The 19,608-nt window shown below is 42.2% G+C and overlaps 1 protein-coding gene across 1 annotated transcript in view; it reads right to left on the minus strand.

The window, feature by feature from the left end:
• The window catches only part of dysf (dysferlin, limb girdle muscular dystrophy 2B (autosomal recessive)), a gene marked incomplete in the record, with an annotated part of 114,172 nt that overhangs the window by 77,630 nt on the left and 16,934 nt on the right, over positions 1–19,608 (minus strand). The window contains 25 exon segments of the mRNA XM_037676856.1: positions 143–309; positions 1,576–1,707; positions 1,784–1,930; positions 2,076–2,271; positions 2,348–2,454; positions 2,535–2,659; positions 4,769–4,946; positions 5,020–5,133; positions 5,396–5,511; positions 5,720–5,752; positions 8,105–8,187; positions 9,880–9,923; positions 10,012–10,080; positions 10,157–10,260; positions 10,332–10,458; positions 12,236–12,351; positions 12,458–12,488; positions 12,634–12,684; positions 12,760–12,822; positions 12,923–13,051; positions 14,321–14,577; positions 14,696–14,819; positions 17,514–17,619; positions 18,132–18,223; positions 18,477–18,532. Of these exon segments, the coding sequence (XP_037532784.1) occupies positions 143–309; positions 1,576–1,707; positions 1,784–1,930; positions 2,076–2,271; positions 2,348–2,454; positions 2,535–2,659; positions 4,769–4,946; positions 5,020–5,133; positions 5,396–5,511; positions 5,720–5,752; positions 8,105–8,187; positions 9,880–9,923; positions 10,012–10,080; positions 10,157–10,260; positions 10,332–10,458; positions 12,236–12,351; positions 12,458–12,488; positions 12,634–12,684; positions 12,760–12,822; positions 12,923–13,051; positions 14,321–14,577; positions 14,696–14,819; positions 17,514–17,619; positions 18,132–18,223; positions 18,477–18,532 (2,767 nt within the window).

Below are 19,608 nucleotides of genomic sequence, written 5' to 3' on the forward strand. Positions count from 1 at the left end.
AAGTAAAATAATGATAATTTAACTCTCCTGCTGCTCTCGGTCCAAAATGAGACCTCAGTTATGAGGTGTTGTGGGTCATCTTGACCCAAGGGCAGCAGGAGGGTTAAATTGAAACAGGACAGGTGCGGACTAGTGGACTCACGTCCTCTCGGGGCTGATGAACCAGTCTCCAGCCCAGTTCCATCCAGGTGAGGGTTTGAAACTCTCTTTGGGCAGCTTCACTCTTCCGGTGACGTCGCTGAACTTGGGATACGTTAGCCCCGTCGTTCCCCAGCTCCCGACCAGGGCGAGCCGAGTCTGGTTCTCATACTGCCGAGGACCGGAGAGAAGGTTTCAACACGGGGGTTCATTTGAAACAACATTTAAGCACAATATAAAATAAACTGTACTTCTATTTGGATTGTTGTAAAATCATTCAGTTCCAATATGAAGAATTCTTCTTCTTCTTTGGTTTTTTTCCCTCTTCAGGGTCCACAGCGAGTCATCCTCCTCCATCTCACTCTGTCCTCACTCCAACTACCTCCATGTCCTCTCTAACTGCATCCATATATCATATTTTACACTGTACACGTCGCATCAGTCCAAATATGTCAAATAAAGTGGGAAAAGCCATAAATATGTCACTTCGTCGTATAAGTCGCATCTGTTATGCGTCACCGCTGACAACCCAGAAATGTGGGCCGGTGTGCCAATCAATTGGCTGCCAAATGGCGGCTGCGGGAGCGTGCACGGGAGGACTTTAACAAGAATTTAACCAGATTAACACTTAAAAACAATTATTTGTTTGCTCGAAATTATAGCAAAGGTGTGTCTCAGTCTAACTTTTCCTTAATAAATGCACTTTAATGGTCAAATCGGTTGCATTTCTCCTGGGCAGCAAAATTCAGCTGATTTGACGTTTGCTCCAGGAGTTCTGGAGCGAGACGAATGTGGCCTGTATGGCAAGCCAAGTGTCTCAATAATAGCCACTTTTACCAATTAATGAGGCGCTTGGCTTGCCATATATGTCGACAGCCCTCTAGTGGCTGAACATGGTAGTGTTCAATATTTTCCATGTCAGAATGAATGAAATCGTCAGATCTCAGCCAAAAATTGAGTTATAAATATGGAAAAAATATATAAATATGTCTCTTTGCTGTATATGTCACAGGGCATGCTAACTTATGCAAAAAAACTGCGACTTATACAGCAAAAAATACGGTATCTTCTCTTTGTGTTTTTCCTGGCAGCTACATTTCTAACATCCTTCTACCAATATAACCACTGTCCCTCCTCTGGACATGTCCAAAACCACTGTCCCTCCTCTGGACATGTCCAAACCATCTCAGTCTGGTCTCTCTAACTTTATCTCCCAGTTGTTCAACCTGTGCTGTACCTCTGATGATCTCATTCCTAATCTTCTCCATCCTTGTCTCTCCTAAGGAGAACCTGCTAATCTTCATTTCTGCCACTTCCAGTTCTGTCTCCTGTCTTTTTGTCCATGTCTCTGTCTCCAGACCATACAACATAGCTGGTCTCACCACTGTCTTGTAAACTTTTCCTTTATAAAGACTCCCAACCAGAACCATCTCTTACCGTCTCGGCAAAGACGGACAGTTTTCCTTCGGCGTATTGGTTGAAGTGTTTGGCGTCCGCGGCCAATCCGAACCAAACTTTCACCCTCAGCTGACCGGGAAGTTTGGCTTCTCCTCCGCTGCCCTGCGGGCACTGAGCAGCAAAAACACAACAGGTCGGTCACATTTTGTCTCCGGAGAGGAGTGAGTGAGAGTGCGCACCTACGTACCTTGAGGAAGACGTTCTGCAGCTGTCCGCAGTGTTTCCCACAATGTTCCTGAGAGAAGAGGACGGTGTGCGCCGGGATTCGGTGGTATGCCACCCGGCGGTCACCCTGCAGCATCCAGATCACGATATCTGGAAGACTGTTCTGGGGCTGAGAGGGACAACCAGACAGAAAGAGCGTTTGTTGGCTCTTCAAAAGAAAAGTAAACAAGGTGCCTTTGGTTCAAGCCCTTGAGTTCCTGACTCTTATAGCGCTTTGTGTTTAAAAGTAGTCTGTGAGAAAAACGAGGTACCACCTCCTCAGCCATGTTCTTGAGTCTGTTGGCCCAGTCCTCGGCCTGCTCCAGAACCGTGGAGAGCTCGGTTTCAGGCCCGTGTTTCAGAGCCAGAGCTGCGGCTACGATCTGTTGCAGGTGGAGGCTTCGAATGTGTCTCAGAGAGCGGTCCAGAGGAGTCGCACACTGCCACTGCTCCAAGGAGGGCAGCTCCTCACTGCCGAACAGAGACGGAGACACGTGAGAGACGGGCGGCATTTACTGCGGGTCCAACAAGTTCTTCACGAATTTACCTGCAGTCTGCGATCAGCTGATCCAAGAGCTCGACCACACGCAGCTCCACCTCGTCCAGATCGCTGCTGGTCTTCACTTCCAGCTGCACCCGACGCAGGTTTGCCTCCTGAATGCATTTAATCAACAAAAGTTTTTTGTAGCGCTCGTTAGTGTTTGGAAAAAGTTCTCGGGTACAGCACCACTCACCAGGTGGTCAATGATGGTCAGCAGCATGTTGAGAGCCTCAATCCTCGGACGGATATCTTCCCACTCAGAGGACAGAACCACCACCGGCTTGATGTTTCCCCACGGCAGGTAGTAGTAATGACAGCCTGGAACAAACCCCAAACGTAAAGCTGAAAACTTTCAACAAATAAACTCCACTTGTGATAACAAAACCGGTAAAAAATGTTATTTTATTGACCATGAACAAAGATAATGTTGGTATAATTATTCCTCATTCGTGTTTAAAACTTTTCAACAGGCTGTAGTGAGAAAGAATGACCCAAATACTTTTGTTCTTCCTAACTTCAGAATCAGAATCAGAATCAGAATAAGTTTTATTATCATTGTACTGGAATACACTGAGATTATATTTGTACAGTCGTCTGAAAGATGGGCGGAGTGCACGTTGCTGCTGCTCCTGTGAGCATGGCCTCTTATTCTTTATCAGAATACTTTTTAGACAGAAAAGGGGAAAAGGCCATGAGGATGGATAGTGAGTGGTATTACAAAAAGATCTCTTCACACCATGTCCTTATCAGGCCATGATTTAAGACATCAAAAAAACTCTACCAACACATTACATGTGCATTTGACGACAAGACAGTGAGATTAGTCCAGGAAGTACTTCCAGACAACGCCATAGTCCTGATAGCATGTTGGTCAGCTGGTACAGCTTTGATAAGCCTTCAGAGAAGTTCTCGAGGATGGGGGTGCGATAGACAGAGCTTTTCCTTAGTTTGCACATATCCTAGGAGAAATTTGATAAGTTGGCCTGCTTCGAGGCCAAACGGGTGAGTCAGATTCAGATAAGCCACAGTTGTTGGTTTTTTTTCAGGCAAACAGTTTTTTTATTGTCAGCCTGGAGTCCTCTGGTACTTTCATCCAAAAGGGACAGATTTGTGGGCACTCCACTGGTCCATGCTATGAGCCTCCTTCAAGGTCGTCGCCAACATGCCGGCGAGTCCCAGAAGTCGCAGGTGGCCTGCGATTCTCACAAATCACTTCCATCTTATGGTTTAGCTCGTAAATCAGCTGATTTTGAGTACTCGAAGCACAAACCAAACCTTCACACAGACTCTGCAGTTTTGTCATGGCTGAAACTGCTGCCGTCATCTTTAATAGCCAATAACATACGAATCTGCCGATGCCAAAAAGAAGAAAACCTGCTAGCATGGTTCCACTTATATAAACATCTTTGGCGTCCTCCTGAGACAAAATGGAAAGACACATCAGCTCCCAAACTCCCCACGGATCCATGACGTATCCTGTCGCGTGTGTCTCAGTGGGGCATGAGGGCTCTCCAGGACCCTGTCGCTTCGTTTCAAAAGATTTTATCAATTGCATTGAAAGTCCAGCTTACTAGATCCATGAGGAGAACAGGAGAGCAGGAGGAGGGGGAAAAAGCGTCTGCCTTGCACGAGAGCGAGTGAGAAAAAAAAAACTTGTGTTGCATTTAAGATGTCAAACATTTCCAGTCATACCTGTCAGATGGTAGCTTGTTTTTGTCTGGCCATTCAATGAGGTATTATTCACACGTGTCCCCACTTGATTGTGGAGTACCCCAAGGCTCCATATTTGACCCCTTTAAATGGTCATATATACTTCCGATAGGTTCCGTTTCTTTAATTGCATCATTACCTATACTGTTTTGCTGATAACCTTCTGATCTATCTGCCTATAGCAGCTAATGGGCTAAACTGTCCAACAGATATTTAATCTCAGTTGTTAACCTGAGCAATAAAACAAAAACTGTTCCACACGGAAAAGCCAGTTTATTAGAACGGTACAACAGTGGTACCAGTCTGCTAGAGTATACAATCTAAAAAAGTCCCAGTCTGTATGAACCTAAGCAGAATAAGTTAGCTATAAATTTGAAGTCAAACAAAGAACGTGAGCATAGCCAATAATCTAGTTGCAAACAAAGAAAACCAAACAAGATTCACTGACAAAGACAGGTTGAGTGGCGGTTATCAGTAAACCCCTGGAAGATGAATTAAACAAACAAAATAAAAAAGGTTCCAGCTAATTAAAATGCAACAGGAAATACTGCAAAGACAAATTAAACGTGAACCTTAAAATAATATATAGAAACAAAAAAGGTACAAAAAACCGTAAGATCTAACGGAGAACTTGACCCAAGCCAACACCCAGGTAAACTCCCAGAACACACCAGTGCTCTTTCAGTTTCACAGGCTGACCTTTGACCTCTAACGTACCGTCGAACACGGCGCGGCTGAACTGCGTGGTGGAGGCCAGAGGGAGGCAGGTGTAGTCGAACTTGTTGCCGTAGTTACCAATGCTGACCTCAAACTGGATAGCATCGTCGACGTCCTGGAGGAGCGTGGCCGAGTAAAACGCTACGAAGAGAGAAAACTTCCTCTTCCTCAGAAACTTCTGGAAGACCGAGAGGAGAGGGAAAGTTTTCGTCTGTTTTTCTGTCGGGATCAACCTTCGGATGTTCTCTCACCTCCACCACCAGCAGATCGTCTGAAGGGATGTCTTCAGATTTCTGCTCCAGCTTGTCCACCAGCTTCGTGGTCAGTTGGAGTAAAACTCTTCCTCGGTATGCCACGCCTTCCCCCTGGAATTAAACTTTCTTGAGACAACTGCACTCAAACATTTTACCACGGAAACCAACTCATCTCTTATCTCTCAACACTCAAAACTTTAAATTGCGTATCCCACAAAATCTCAAGAGTGTAAATCACCAAGTTTTCACCATGTTTCATCAAAACGTTGGCGTGAGCATCATGGTGAGAAAAAATGAGGGGTTAATTAGACCGACGGGGGTAATTTCCCACTCATCTTATTTGATTTTAAAAAGAAAGACAGTTTAGGCTCACTTTTCCGAGGTTTAGAGCCTCATGAGGGTCGTTGAAGGCGGTGAACTCTCTGGGGCTCCCATACAGGTTGATGAAACATGGACCAAACGTCGGCAGGAAACCAAGACTGTCATCGACTGCAAAGACAGAGAAAGGACAGAAACTTTTATTAGACAGTCAACAATTAACAGCTACAAAGTTGAAGTAAAAAAAAAAAATTAGGGAGATTTAGGATGTGTCACATCGATTTGAAATTATTAAAATCTGACAAAGAGAAAGAAACAAATTGACAGCAGCAAGTTTGGACACAAAACAATAGTGTTGTAGAGAGGACGGTGGACGTACTGCCAGAGTGGACGCTCCGAGGACTCATGTCATCTGAATGCGTAGAGAGGAAGGATGGTTAAAAATACAGATGTTCAAACTCGGAAAAAGAGGAAACAGAGGTCTTTGAACGCAGCTCAAACCCAAACTCAAGCGTAAAGATCTGTTGCTTTTTGTTCTTGGGTGTCAATAATATTAATCACCAATAAACTGACGACTTACACAAGATTTCTCCAACAGAGACAAACAAAGTGTTATTTGACTCAAACAAGGAGCAAAACTCGTGTTTTGTTGAATCAAGCCACTTCAAAGACGGAAAACTCAAGCACGGTCTATAATTAACGCACAAACATTACCGTTAGTCTCCGTGCATTTCTAAATGTCCACACTTTACATTGGCAAACCACCAATCCATCCAAGAGGTCAGGACATGCTCTACATAAAAAATAAAATAAAATGGCTAAGGACAAAATGGGTCCAATAAAACTCATTTTAACCCCTGAGCAAAAAGCAGCTCTGGCCTTGAGTCAAAATGTCCTCAGTGATAAGAATGTGTCCATTTTGACCCAAGGGCAGCAGGAGAGTCAAAACGACGCCATGAAGAACAAAATGATTTCTGCTGTAGAAGGAACGTGTCAAAATGTTGCTTTGAATGCACAAAATGCAGAGAAACGTATTTATTTAAACATAGTTTGTGACTAGCATCGCTAATGGTAGTTAGCCTAAATGCTAAGCACAACCATTAGTGAAAAGTTTTGTAGTTTTCTGACTCAAACACGATAAAGTCGGGTCTGATGTCATATCTAGATCCGGGTTCTGACTTCTGAAGTAAAAGGAACGCAGCAGAAACGTGTTTCGCAACACTCGCCGACTAGCGTTAGCATTAGCTACTACAAACAACAAGCCAGGCTAAAGATGGCAAACTCTCCACACTCCGTTCTTGTCCAATAATTTATCTTTAACAGATTTATTAAACATATCACGAGTTCAGACCTTTTTGTAGCTTTATCGAACCGCAACGTGTACCTAGGCCTGTCACGATAACAAATTTTGCTGGGCGATTAATTGTCTCAGAAATTATTGCGATAAACGAAAATATTGTTTGAAATTTGACAATAATTAGTAATTATTGTAAGTTTTATTATTGTTATTATTATTGTAAGTTCACAGCTTCTTTTTGCAGAGAAAAACAACTTTTTACACGAAGGCACGGATTTCAACCGTGAATTTTTCGAGCTTCGACTAGACGGAGGTTGTTTTCCCGCGGTCGGCCTGTTAGCTTAGCTCGTAGCTTAGCTTCTCAGCTTAGCTGCTTTAAACGATCCAAAAACGCAATTTTGGACGATTAAAACAGATTTTAAAGAGAAAAGGGAAAGGGAGGAGTCAGTGAAGAGCACCGGAGTTGAGCCTTTTGTCATCCAGTGTCTTCAGTAGAAAGAGAGAGACACGAAGAAACGATAAATGAAAATGAGGTCGATAATTTTCTTTTATCATGCGATTAATTGATTTATTGTTTATCGTGACAGGCCTACATGTACTCCCACAAACGTTGTATCAAAGTGACCGGCTTGACACCGTGATGTGTGCTATTACTTTTATTGGCATTTCAAGTTACCATGGCGGCATCATTTGCAAACAAAGACGCCATTTTTATTAGTAATTTTTTATGGACTCTGGTTGTAAATCAAATATCCAAGATGGCCATCACGGCTAAAAAGGAAAAATACTGTAAATCAGCCATTTGTAGAGATATTAAGCTGAAATTTGGCGTGGCAGTAGCTGAGACCAATGCCAAATAAATAATTAATTTAAAAAAGTCAAGATGGCCACCAAAGCTCAATATAAATTGCATTAACTCAGCTATTTTTACACATATAGAGCTGAAATTTGGTGTGGTAGTATCCGGGAACTTTCTAGTTTTTATTTAAAACTCCAATCCCTACTTAGCATGAGTTAGCAAGATTAGGTGGTGTTAAAAATTGAAATGCTCGGACACATTATTTTACCGTCTATTGTCCAAACAAGGTGCAGTGCATTTTTAAACACCCAGGATGCAACACAAAGCTTTTTGTCACTATGTTAGCTACATTAGCTAATCAAGTTATTGTCTCTGGCTGCTAAACTGGATAAATATTCACATTTAAAGAGACTGTTTTCAGTACGTTATCATTTTACCAACCAAACAGACCTATTATGTTTTCAGGTAATAACTGAAAACTAAATTAAAGATTTGTTTTAGATCCAGTCAAGTGCTTTAGACCAGTCAGAAGACAACTGAGTTTGCTTTTGATAATTTTGCTTGAAAATAAAATTACAACTGAATGGACGCTCTGGTGAGGTCGAATCCAGAACCAGTTTGGATTTGTATGTTAGTCTGGTTCAGACCAGTTTGAACCAGTTTTTTACCATCTATTTCTCCTCCTGGGGCAGAGATCTTGGACACGCAGAGGTGAGTAGTGCCGATGACGTCATTATGACTGGCTCTATCCCTGAAACGAGAAGAAAAGACTCAAAGTCGTTTAAAGTAAAAGGTACATGAACATCTTATTAATTTAAAATAATTAAATTGTTTATCAAACAAGGTCTATTGATCAGAGATCCCTTTACAAATTTAATTTTTAGTCTCCTTGAGGGTGACAAACACCAGATTTTAACAAGTTTTAAAGACAAAGTGATCAATGTTCATGGATGTTTTTAACTATAAAGGCTGAGAATGATAACTGCCCATGAACCAGGTGTTTGAGTTGGCAAAGAGAGCTGAATGAGGAGCTGATATGATCCTGCATGTGCAGCTGACAGTCCAAGGACACCAGTCTGTCTGTGAGCCGAGAGCTGATAAGGTTATAAAAACAAGCCTCGCACGCTGCCCGTGGCAGATTCTCGTGACTGGGCTCCGTGCGTGTATACTTCTTCTGCACCCTGTCCAGATGACCTGACTGAGAATTATTGGATTTGGTACCTGGATGATTGAGCATGAACTTTGTTGCCGTGAACCACTTTGGCTGTCTGCCTGGGAGGAGTCGACGGGGGACAGGACGGCCCCCAGAAACCATCTTAGATCCAGCAAACTGGTTGGTCCACTTAAGGAGTTTACTACTTGGTGGGGAAACAGTTTACTGGAACTCCTCAGACTGACGAAGCCCTCTGGATAGAGGGCGAAATGTCTCTATAAAAAAGAAACTGTCCAGATGACCTGACTGAGAATTATTAGATTTGATACCTGGATGATTGAGCATGAACTTTGTTACTGCTTCTGTACATCTGTGTAACCTGTAGTGAAAATGTGCCCTTGCAAGTAAAACCAGTTAAAAATCTTCTCCTGTCCTCCAGTGTGGCTTCTTTAAGATGAATAGAGGATATCTTTATCCAACATTTTGGTCCTTGGAGGCGGCCCCAACATCTGACTTCGAACCTCCAGGTTTGGATCTGAACCGTGCACAGGAGGGAAATTTAATCTCCTTAACTGAAAGTCCTCAGGCTGGAAGGTCAGGTCGGAAGTCCTTTGGATGAAGGATGAACCGCCTTAGCTTAAAAAAGAAACCGTCCACATGACCTGACTGAGCATTGTTGGATTTTATACCTGGATTATTGAGCATGAACTTTGGTCCTTAGGCTTGATTTATCTAATTGCCTACATCATATTTCTTATAATAACTGATGTTTTATCTTATTTGTGCAAATCAAACTGTGCAATATTCCTGACGTTTTCTTGTCTTCTTCTTCTTCAAAGTGTATTTGTGTTAACCCTATGCAAGGATGGTGCCCTCTGGTGGCTGACCCTCGTTCTTACACCCCATGGTTTCCATGTTGATTGTCCTGATCGGTTCCACCTGCGTGTCCTGTTCAGGTGTGTGTGTGGTTGCGTCTTGTTACTCTTTGTGTACATAAGTCTGTGTCTTTGTGTTACTCGTTGTCTGGGCATCGTCTGGTTTCCCTCCTCGAGCCTCTGGTGATTCCCTCATGTTCCTTCAAGCCATGTGAGTGTTTTGCTGCCACAACAGCTCATGATTTTGTGTTTATTAAAGTGCTTCTTATTTTACTCCCCAGTTCTCTGAGTCATGCTTGCACCACTGGGTTCTGCTCCAAAAACCTTCCACTCCTGACACCCTAGTAGCCCCAAACACCTAGATTTCATGCAACGGGTCAATATTTGTCCAAACTGAAAATGTGCTGGAATTCACCAGTCGAGAATTCGAATCCTCATCTTCTCACACATGGAGGGAAACTAACAAAAGAGAAGACACAAATGCAGTTTAATAATGTCTTGCAGTGGATCCACTTCACAACCCATTACAGTGGTTTGTGAGTCTCACTCTAATGGGCATCGCCAAGTTCTGGTTCCACTGTGGATTGGCGTTTTTCTCCAAAATTTTGGTGCAGACCTGAAAGACAAAGACATGTGATCTTACTGTCTTAATGTTGAAGACAAATAAGATGGAAATTATTGAGAAGCCATACCGTTTTGCCAGCAAAGTGGATTTCCACCATTGGATCCACCAAGTTCTTCCTGTTAGAATCATACCCGAGGATCCGCCTCATCCCGTCCATAAAGGCGTCGTCCACTATTGAAAGAAACAAAACTCTTGGTTTCTGCTTAATTAGGAGACAAATTAGAGACACAGCCGAGACTAACTTTGTGGCAGGTCTTCAGCTCTGAAGATCCTCAGAGAAAAGACGGCTCCTCTCAGAGAAAGACCGGCAGGTCTCAGCAGGTTTCCCTCAATGTCCTCCTTTTCTTCAACGCACTCACGTTTATCCGCCTGGAAACACAGATCAGTTTAACGATGAACGCTTTCAATACAACTTTCACAAAAACACAAGAAAAATACCAAGAACATGTGTTGGATTGATGCAAACGTGTTCAGCGTTGTTAAACTCAACACATGGCATGAAAAATCAAAACCCAACATGCTTACTTAGAAAACCTATTTTTAATGAGTTGCTCTTATATTCGTTTTGAAAGTACAGTCAGACAGGGGTCTTGCTGTTTCACTCTGGTGAATGATAGACATGACTTTAATGTCTGGGTCAGGAGGGAGTCTTTGCCTCAGATGGAGGAGTCCAAGTATCTGGGGGTCTTGTTTACAAGTGATGGTAGGAAGTAGTGGGAGAAGATTGATAAATCAGGGCCTTGTCCTCACCAATGAAGGAGTTGCTATGGTCAGCTGTGGTGAAGAAAGTTGAGTTGAAAGGCAAAGCTCTTGATTTACTGGTCTGTCTAAATTACAACCTACACCTGTGGTCGTGACGTTTGGATCATGATGGGAAGAATGAGATCAGTTGGCTGAAATGGTCCTCTGAAGGGTTGCCTGGCTCAGTTTTAGAGATAGTGCAACAGGCTTAGAAACGACGCACTGCCCCTTTGTCTTGAAATGAGTCCGTTGAAATGGTTCAGGTGGTCAGGATGTCACATGGATGCCTTGCTTTGGAGGTCTTCCAACCATGTCCCACTGAGAAGAGACACCAGGGCAGATCTAGAACTTGTCAAAAGGACCTCCTCTGTCCTGGGAATGCCTTGAGGTCCTCCAGGAGGTGCTGGAAAATGCTTCTTGGGAGAGGGAATTCTGGGTTTTTCCTATAACCTCTGTGTCACCACAACAGATAAACAGTAGAAGATTGAGATTTCAATGTGGAATCAACGTGGTTGAGGAACAATCAACCAAATATCATAACTCTGTTGTTTTTAGCTTTAGTCTACAGTCTGTCTTACCTAGTCATAGATTCAGGATAAATGTAGACAACATTAAGTTCAATTCAATTTAAAAATGCTTTATTCATCCCAAAGTGAAATTAACTACTGTTGTAACTCGTTATCCTCGTTTCATTAAGAGATGTTATAGATACTGATGGATGGCTGTAGGCAGGAAGAATCTCTTGTAAAGGTAAAGATCTGTCCCACAGCAGCTTTGAAGAAAATGGCCGCAGATACCGTTTGATCGGTCCACCCGGACTCGGTGGGCCTCTCAGTTCCCTCAAGCTGCAGGACCGCCCAAATGCCGAGTGGAACTCCTCCCACAGCAATGGCCACTCCTCCCAGCAACCTGCCGATCTCCTCGTCACTGCGGACAGGCAGCTACGGATGTCAGGGGACAATCCCAGTCCTTCTGCTGTCACGAGCCACGTTTCCTGCTAGTTCCAGGATCTCAGTGGTCAGGCACTCAAGCACAGCCAGAAGGGAGATGGGAATGCATCCACGGAGCCTCCTTTTCAACTAATTTGAGATTTGGGTCTGTAATTGAGGTATTATTTGAGCTTTTGAGATGTTAATCAGCAGCTCCTGGTTGTAAAAACCACATTGTTGTTATAGCTACGCATCATAACAAATGCCCAAATGTAAAAAACGTGTAGGTAAAAATCCTTCCAGCTGCACAGCATCAGATACCAGAGGAAACAATCATCCAAAAAATGTGATTTACATCCAGAAAAAGAGGAATTAAAGTCTCATACCATACAAACATTACAACATACCACAATAAGAAAGTAAAACAATAAAAATGTAATCAATTTAAATGTCTGGTCTACAGTCGTACTACTCACCGGTGGCTCATCTCCAGCTGCCAATACGAACAAGCTGACCTTCAGGTAACCTTTAACCCCAGCAGATAGGTCATCGGGGTCACACAGCAGCAACCATTTCCTCAAGAAACAGTGTCCTGAAATGTGCAGAGGTGTGTAAATACCAGCTACAAAATATGACCAGATTGAGACAAAGTTTTCACCAAACACTTTCATATTTTCTCACCAGAAGCACCGACTTACTGTGCTCATTGTATACGGTGCCCACATCCAGCTGTGGAAAACAGGAAGTGGGTTTAGATTTTTTTCTCATTTTTCTGTTTGATTATACAAAATATTGGTTTAAACCAGAACAGAAAAATGTCTACAACACAAAAACTCAATGATTGTCCAGTTCTACTACAGGGAAATTAAAATACCTTGAATTCACCAATGATTGCATCAGTTCTCAGGGAGCGAGAGTCACAAACCTGGAGAGGAAAGCATTGATTTGTTCATACCAAGGCTGCTGTTAAAACCGTGCAAAGATCAGTTTCTTGACATACAGTGATGAAGATCGGTTCGTCAAACAGGTCAGAGGGACTTTCAAAAAAGTTCAGGAAGAACGTCTGCGAAGACAAAAACCAACAAGATATCCACGTTTAACTGGAGAATTTAGGATTTGGTCACCAAAGCATAAAAGTTATCTAAAAGAAAAAAAAAGTTTACCTCATCAAACACCGGGTTGGTGCCTTTTCGAATGCGAGTCCTCTTGGATTGTCCAGCGACGGTTACCTTGACGACGGGTTTGATGTTGATGCCTGGTAACTGTCTCGCCTCGATGACACGCACACGGACCTGAACGGAAGAGTTCACCAAATACTGTTAAAAATATACCGTATTTTTCACTGTATAATTTAGTTTTTTGCATAAATTAGCATGCCCTGCGACTTATACAACGATGATAAGATGGTTTCTGGGGGCTGTCCTGTCCCCTGTCGACTCCTCCCAGGCGGGCAGCCACAGCCAAAGTGGTTCAAGACATCAAAGTTCATGCTCAATCATCCAGGTACAAAATCCAATAATGGTCAATCATCTGGACCGTTTCTTTTTTGTGGAAAGACGTTGGTTTATCTTATCACCAGCAAACTGGTTGGTCCACTAAAGGAGTGTACTGCTTAGAGGGGAAACCAGTTTACTTGGGACTCCTCAGACTGATGAAGCCCTCTGGATAGAGGGCGAAACGTCTTTCCACAAAAAAGCAACTGTCCAGATGACCTGACTGACCATTACTGGATTTTGTACCTGGATGATTGAGCATGAACTTAGATTCCAAGAGAAGATTTGTGTGTTTTCTTGCAATTTCATGTCTCCAACTCATCACCAACAGATGCAGCCCAGTGAGACACTACGTTTAGAAGGGTTGGACAGAATAATAAGTCAACTGAGAAACTATATACTTGGTTGTAAACGTCGTGGGGTCTAAGTCTTAAAGATTGTCATTGAAGGCCTTTTTCAATGGGCTTGACTTAAAGTCTTTCCATTGAGGGATCCCACCAATTGTCAGCTTGGTTCTTAGAACGTCCTCAGTCAAGCTGAAGATCTGACGTCAGCAGACTGATTTCCGTTGATTGGCAAGAGAGCAACGTCAGATCGCACTAGACCACATGGACTTGATTTACGGGCTCCGAGCGATGGACGGAAGGTCAACTTCACTTGGCCAAGGCACTTTTGGAAACCGTGGGAGAGGATGGCGAGTGTCGTGGCCTCATTTAACTTTTTCGTCCATTGTTGCGTTGTGTTTGTCGTGGAGAGAAAATAATGTCACAGACGTTTTAGGCAGCCGTGTTGACGATACAGCCGACATCAGACACAAGGTTTTTTTCAAATCTAGACCACGTAGACCAGAGAATTGAAGTGAATCGTGGAGAGACAGGGCAATGAAAGACCACCACAAGTTAGTGTTTTTCCAAGCATTTCTTTCTTCTGATTGTACTTTCACCTGTCGTCTCTTGGTTACTTTGAAGTTCTAGAAGAAACTATTAGTTCTCAATGAATTTCAAGAAATAACCGAACAACAGAGTTAGAGCTTTATGTTCAGGGAACGCAGGTGAAAACGCCTCCAACCTGTATGTCCTGAGGTTTGTTGGGCAGAGGTTTGGGCTGACTGCCCGAGCCTCTCCTCCTCTTCTTCAGTCCACCGTGGGCGTTGTAGGCCGGTGGTGAGCGTTTGGGTGTATGTGCGGTGGGAGACTCCTGTCCAGGAGGCCCCTGAGGACCAACAATCACCATGGAACGACTGTCATCAGGCCCCGGTTCCTCTGCAGGCTCCACCATTATCATACTCTCGGTATCTTCCTCGCAGAAAGTGTCCAGAGAAATCACTGATGGACAGAAAGGAAGTCGCATAACCAACGTTATCGGGTTCAGCGTTAAGTATTGTCAGGATGTGACCTGAAAGAAGAGTTAAATATATCTAGATTGATTTTTTTTTACTCTTACTTGTAACGGTGTCCAGTTCCACACTGGGGTTGATATGGGGCAGGGACTCTGGCTGGGGGGGCGGCTGGAAGATTGGAGCTGATCCTGGAGGAGGGATGTAGGAGATCTGCAGGGTCAGGGTGGCCTGGTAGAACCACAACACACAGTTAGACCTAATGAGTAGACAAACACAGTATAGTAGCTGTACAAGGTGTATTTATACTAGTAAAGTGTTCTTTTTACTCTGTAAACACATTACCGTATCAAAACTGTTTTTAGCTTTCACATCATCTGCTGGTTTCCTACATATTCAGTGGTATGACATTTTTACTTTGGAGGATAAATATAATGACCTAATACTAAACGATGGGGCAAACATTGATCAGATGTTTAATTTATAAAAAAGCTTAAATTAATTTGATTGGTCTTACACAATTAAACTGATCTACAGCATTTATTTTACTCTGAGGAATATACAAATATAGTTTAACTATAATGAAAACAGAACTGTGTATAAATAAATAAAATGTTTTAAAAAAATGTAGCATGAAGACCGAGGGATAAAAAAATAGCTGAAATGAGCTAAAATGTTAAAAGTGAGTTGTTAAAGCTAAAAGAAGCAGAACACAAAGTTAAAAGGTGCAAAAAGTTAAAACAACAAAAGATTGAAAAAGACAAAATAGCTAAACGTCAACAAAGACTAGCTAAAATTCCACTTGAAAGCCAAAGTTATGAAAAGGCTAAGCATAGCAAAAGTATAACTACAAATTAAAAGTATTAGAAAACTAAAACAGAGCCAATCTTCTGGAGTAAATTTAAACAGACAAATATTTTTGAAGGAACTAAGATTATTATTATAATTAAATATTTTGAACAGTAAAAAAGTTACAAAAACTAAAAGTCACAGCACCCGTGTCCTGACTGAGAGGAACATTTTGATGAATGGGTTAAATAACAGTTTACAGAAGTAGATTGTAAAAATCAAATTAAAACAAAAAACAAGGGACAGCGAGAACGCCAAATCACAAAAGCTGAAGTTTCTCACAGGGTAAACATTTATAGGGTTTAAGTTTTGTTTTAACAATGTAATACTGTCAAATAATCAGAATTTAGCTTTGAAAAATAAAACTAAGGAACAGAATGTTACAAGCTAACATGTAGATAGCTGTATATTAGCCTTTAGCTTAGCATAGCTCAGTACGAGGTAAAGAGTGTAAACAAATAGAGACTGCTGGCTTGGGTCATATTTAATTGTTTTATGATAAACACACTTTCTGTTTTTGATATTACATAATTTAAAAAAAGAAATAGAAATATCAGCTGCAGGTTACGTCATAAAACCTTTCACAGCACATTTGAAATTATTGCGTCTTTAAATCTAATTATTCTTTAAGATTTGTCAAAAAGTAGATTATTTATAGATTGAATAGAAAAGAATTATGAGCACTTTCCAGTAGAGTGACAATGGGCTTCAGTTGATTTTGCAGATTTATTAAATTTTTGATACTTCTAAGATAAAATTTCATCCGTCCATTTTCTTTACTCGCTTCTTCCTTTCCAGGTCGTGTTGGGGGGGGGGGGTGTCACTGGTGCCCATATCTAGCAGTCACTGTGCGAGAGGTGGGGGACACCCTGGACAGGTCTCCAGTCCATCACAGGGACACACAGAGACAATCAGTCACTCTCTCTCACCTAGAGACAATTTAGAGAAGGGGTCTGCAACCTGCGGCTCTGGAGCCACGTGCGGCTCTTTGGTTCCTCTGCAGCGGCTCTTTCAAGCTTTGACCAAAACTGACATAAAACTGAATTTTATAGGACGTTATAACCACAACAACAACAAAAATGACTAGTTTGAGCAGTTTTCCTGTCATTTCCTTTGCAAATATGTGGATACTAGTACTAATACACAGAGTAAATTATACTCCCTTCAACTTTATGCTTTATTTCTTCAAAAAACAATACTCAATTTCTCCACAATAAAAAAACAACATAAGCCTGCACATTTCATTGTTTTGTTTTTTAATCTGACAAAATAATATATATATTTTTTAACTTTACAAGAATCCAGTCTTCTGTGATGGACTTGCAACCTAGATATGGGCACCAGTGACCCTCTGTAACCTGAAAAGGAAGAAGCGAGTAAAGATAATGGATGGATGGATGGATGGATGGATGGATGGATGGAGGGATGGAAGGATGGAATCCAGTCTTTTCTTTTTGTCTCAAAATGTAAAAATATCAATAAATGTTAACAATGGTTTTAGTTTTATAATTTGACACCTCCTGGCCAGAAAAGCCCCCTCTAACAAACTTGAAGTGGCCCATGGGCCACCAGTTGATAACGACAATGGTAGCAGATCTGGATCTGGACACGTTTAATTTAGTCAACGAAGGGGCAGAAATGGCTCTTTTGACTGTAAAGGTTGCAGATCCCTGATTTAGAGTTACCAATCAGTCCAACGTGCATGCTTTTGGTCTGTGGGAGGAAACCGGAGCACCCGGAGAAAACCCACACATGCACGGAGAGAACATGCAAACTCCACCCAGAAATACCGGGATTCAATCCGGTGACCTTCTCTACCAACTGTGCCACCGTGGTGTCCGATAAACTTTCATATTTATTAGGCGTATTTAAAAAACTTAAAAAAAAGACAGTAAATGGGTTTAGACAAGCCAAAGGCCTAAATATAAAAAGTAGAGGGAGGTGTTATTTGGACATGGTTCAAGAACGTCTCTATTTTAAGGCCCAGACAGGAAACTGACGAGTGATTTAATATTTGTTGTTGCCTCGTGGTGCTGAGAGGATGGATGGATGACTGGGCGCTGTGTCATCTCTCACCCCCGTGTTGTTCCTCTTGGTGTCCAACAAAGACATGGTGAAGGTGGCGGCCAAGTTAGGAGAGTTGAGGACGTCTCTGAGAGCCAACCAGCATTCCCCCAAGAACCTGAACAGACCAGTGGGGAAAAAACTTCAACTTTGTTAGACTTTTGGAACAATCAAGATCAAAAACAGTGGCAGAACTGGTCGAGTAATGGATGAGATGCAATAATAGGTTCAGTGCAACAGCACTGGTATTAAATGCTGGTTTTCCATGGGTATTATTATCGGTGATTATTTAAATCATGAAAGAGCAAAATTAAAATGTTTTTTTTCATAAAATCCACAGTCAGGCGTACAGAAGCCACCATTATTAGTCAACACGCCAAAGAGACCCTGGAATACGTGTACGATGAGCAGCTCATACAGATCCATTAATCTGTCCAGGCTCAAGTCATGACTGGGTGGAAATACGACTAAAAGGAACAACAATGAAAGGATGACCTGTGTCGTGCCTGCTCCTTCCCCTCCAAGTAAACTCTGATTCTTTTACATTTTGGCAGAGAATAATGATGTTTAAACAGTCTGAGTTCAGACTGGTCCATCAGTCTGACACCAGTGACACTCGTTGGTCTTTACCTGTTTCGTCCCATTTTCTCATGGTCTTTGACGACACAATGGATCTCCGCTGCAGAGTCCAGAGGAACCCCCTTCAGATCCCATTCAAAACCCTGACAGAAAGACACATTATGGTGATAGAACACGGAAGACGAGCGTGAACATCTGTAACAGAACGAGGAAACTTGTACATTTTCATCTCCATTTCATTCCAAATGCCATAATTACACCTTCCAGCATTTTGAACACCACTGGAAGCACAAACAGAGCAAAAGTTCAATCCTCCTGGTTTTTCCCTCACATATTTTCAAGTCGTCATTTTACCTGAATGAAAATCATTAATTTGACGTTTAGAGCTGAACTTACTTCGTTCCAAACAGGGTTGGGGTTGTTTTTGATGACCTTTGTCTTCTTCTTGGACCCTGAAGCAGATACATTAGTTAAAAAGAAATTAAAACGAGCAACATGTTGTAGTTTTCTTTTTTTTCAACTTAAATTACAGCTTCACTAGATTAACAGTTAAAAACTAATTTACGGTCATTAAAATTATAAATAGAAAATTTTAAACTGTCAAAATTAAAAAAAAAAGTGTAAAATTTACCTGTGGTTCTTAAAAATACTGTTTTATAAATCTTTACATCACTTTGGATTCAATGTTACATATTTATTCTAGCAGCAAAAGTCCAAGGCGGCACTGGAAGTGCTACAGCTAGCCGCCGCCGCTATTGACCATGAAAGTCGTTGGCGTGTGAATCCATTTAGATTGACAACTCTCAGTGGAATGACCAACACTCATCACCCTCAGTTGAAATGAAAATGGTCCAGATGTTCAGGAACAAACCAGGAAGAACCCTGGCTTGAGCCTGCCAACCACTGAACCACCAGCGCCCCTGTCCACAGTGAAGACAGGTGTCCATCCTCATGGACAGAGAGGACCATGGAAGAAGCACCTGCTCCAAAAGTGACACCATTTTATGGTCAGACGAGCCAAAGATTGAAGTCTTTTACAACTCAACGGCGAGAAGTTCGATTGGTGGAATCGAGGTGAGGCTTTAAAACTTGAGAACACAGCGCTGTCTGTCAGGCATGTTGGTGATAGTATCATGCTGTGGTACCATTTCAAAACGTAGATAGAATAACCAAGGATGACTACCTCCATATTCTCCAACTGCACCTCAGATCAACAGCCACTGTTGAAACCTCATGTTGAAATTACACCGTTGAGCTGTAAATTACACCAATTCAATTCAAATAAACTTTATTAATCCCAAAGGGAAATTATTTGTTGTTATAACTCATTATCCTCATTTCATTAAGAGATGTTATAGATGCTGATGGCTGTACAGGAAGGATCTCTTGTAAAGGTCCATCCCACAGTGGATCCTAAGAAACTGGCCGCAGATGCCGCCCAGAGTCGGTTGGCCTCTCGGTTCCCCCGGGCTGTAGGACCGCTTGAATGCCAGGCAGAACTCCTCCCAGAGCGATGGCCACTCCTCCC

The sequence above is a fragment of the Nematolebias whitei genome, chromosome 1 (genome assembly GCF_014905685.2).
Source record: "Nematolebias whitei isolate Nwh7 chromosome 1, NemWhi1, whole genome shotgun sequence".
NCBI classification, from domain to species: Eukaryota; Metazoa; Chordata; class Actinopteri; order Cyprinodontiformes; family Rivulidae; genus Nematolebias; species Nematolebias whitei.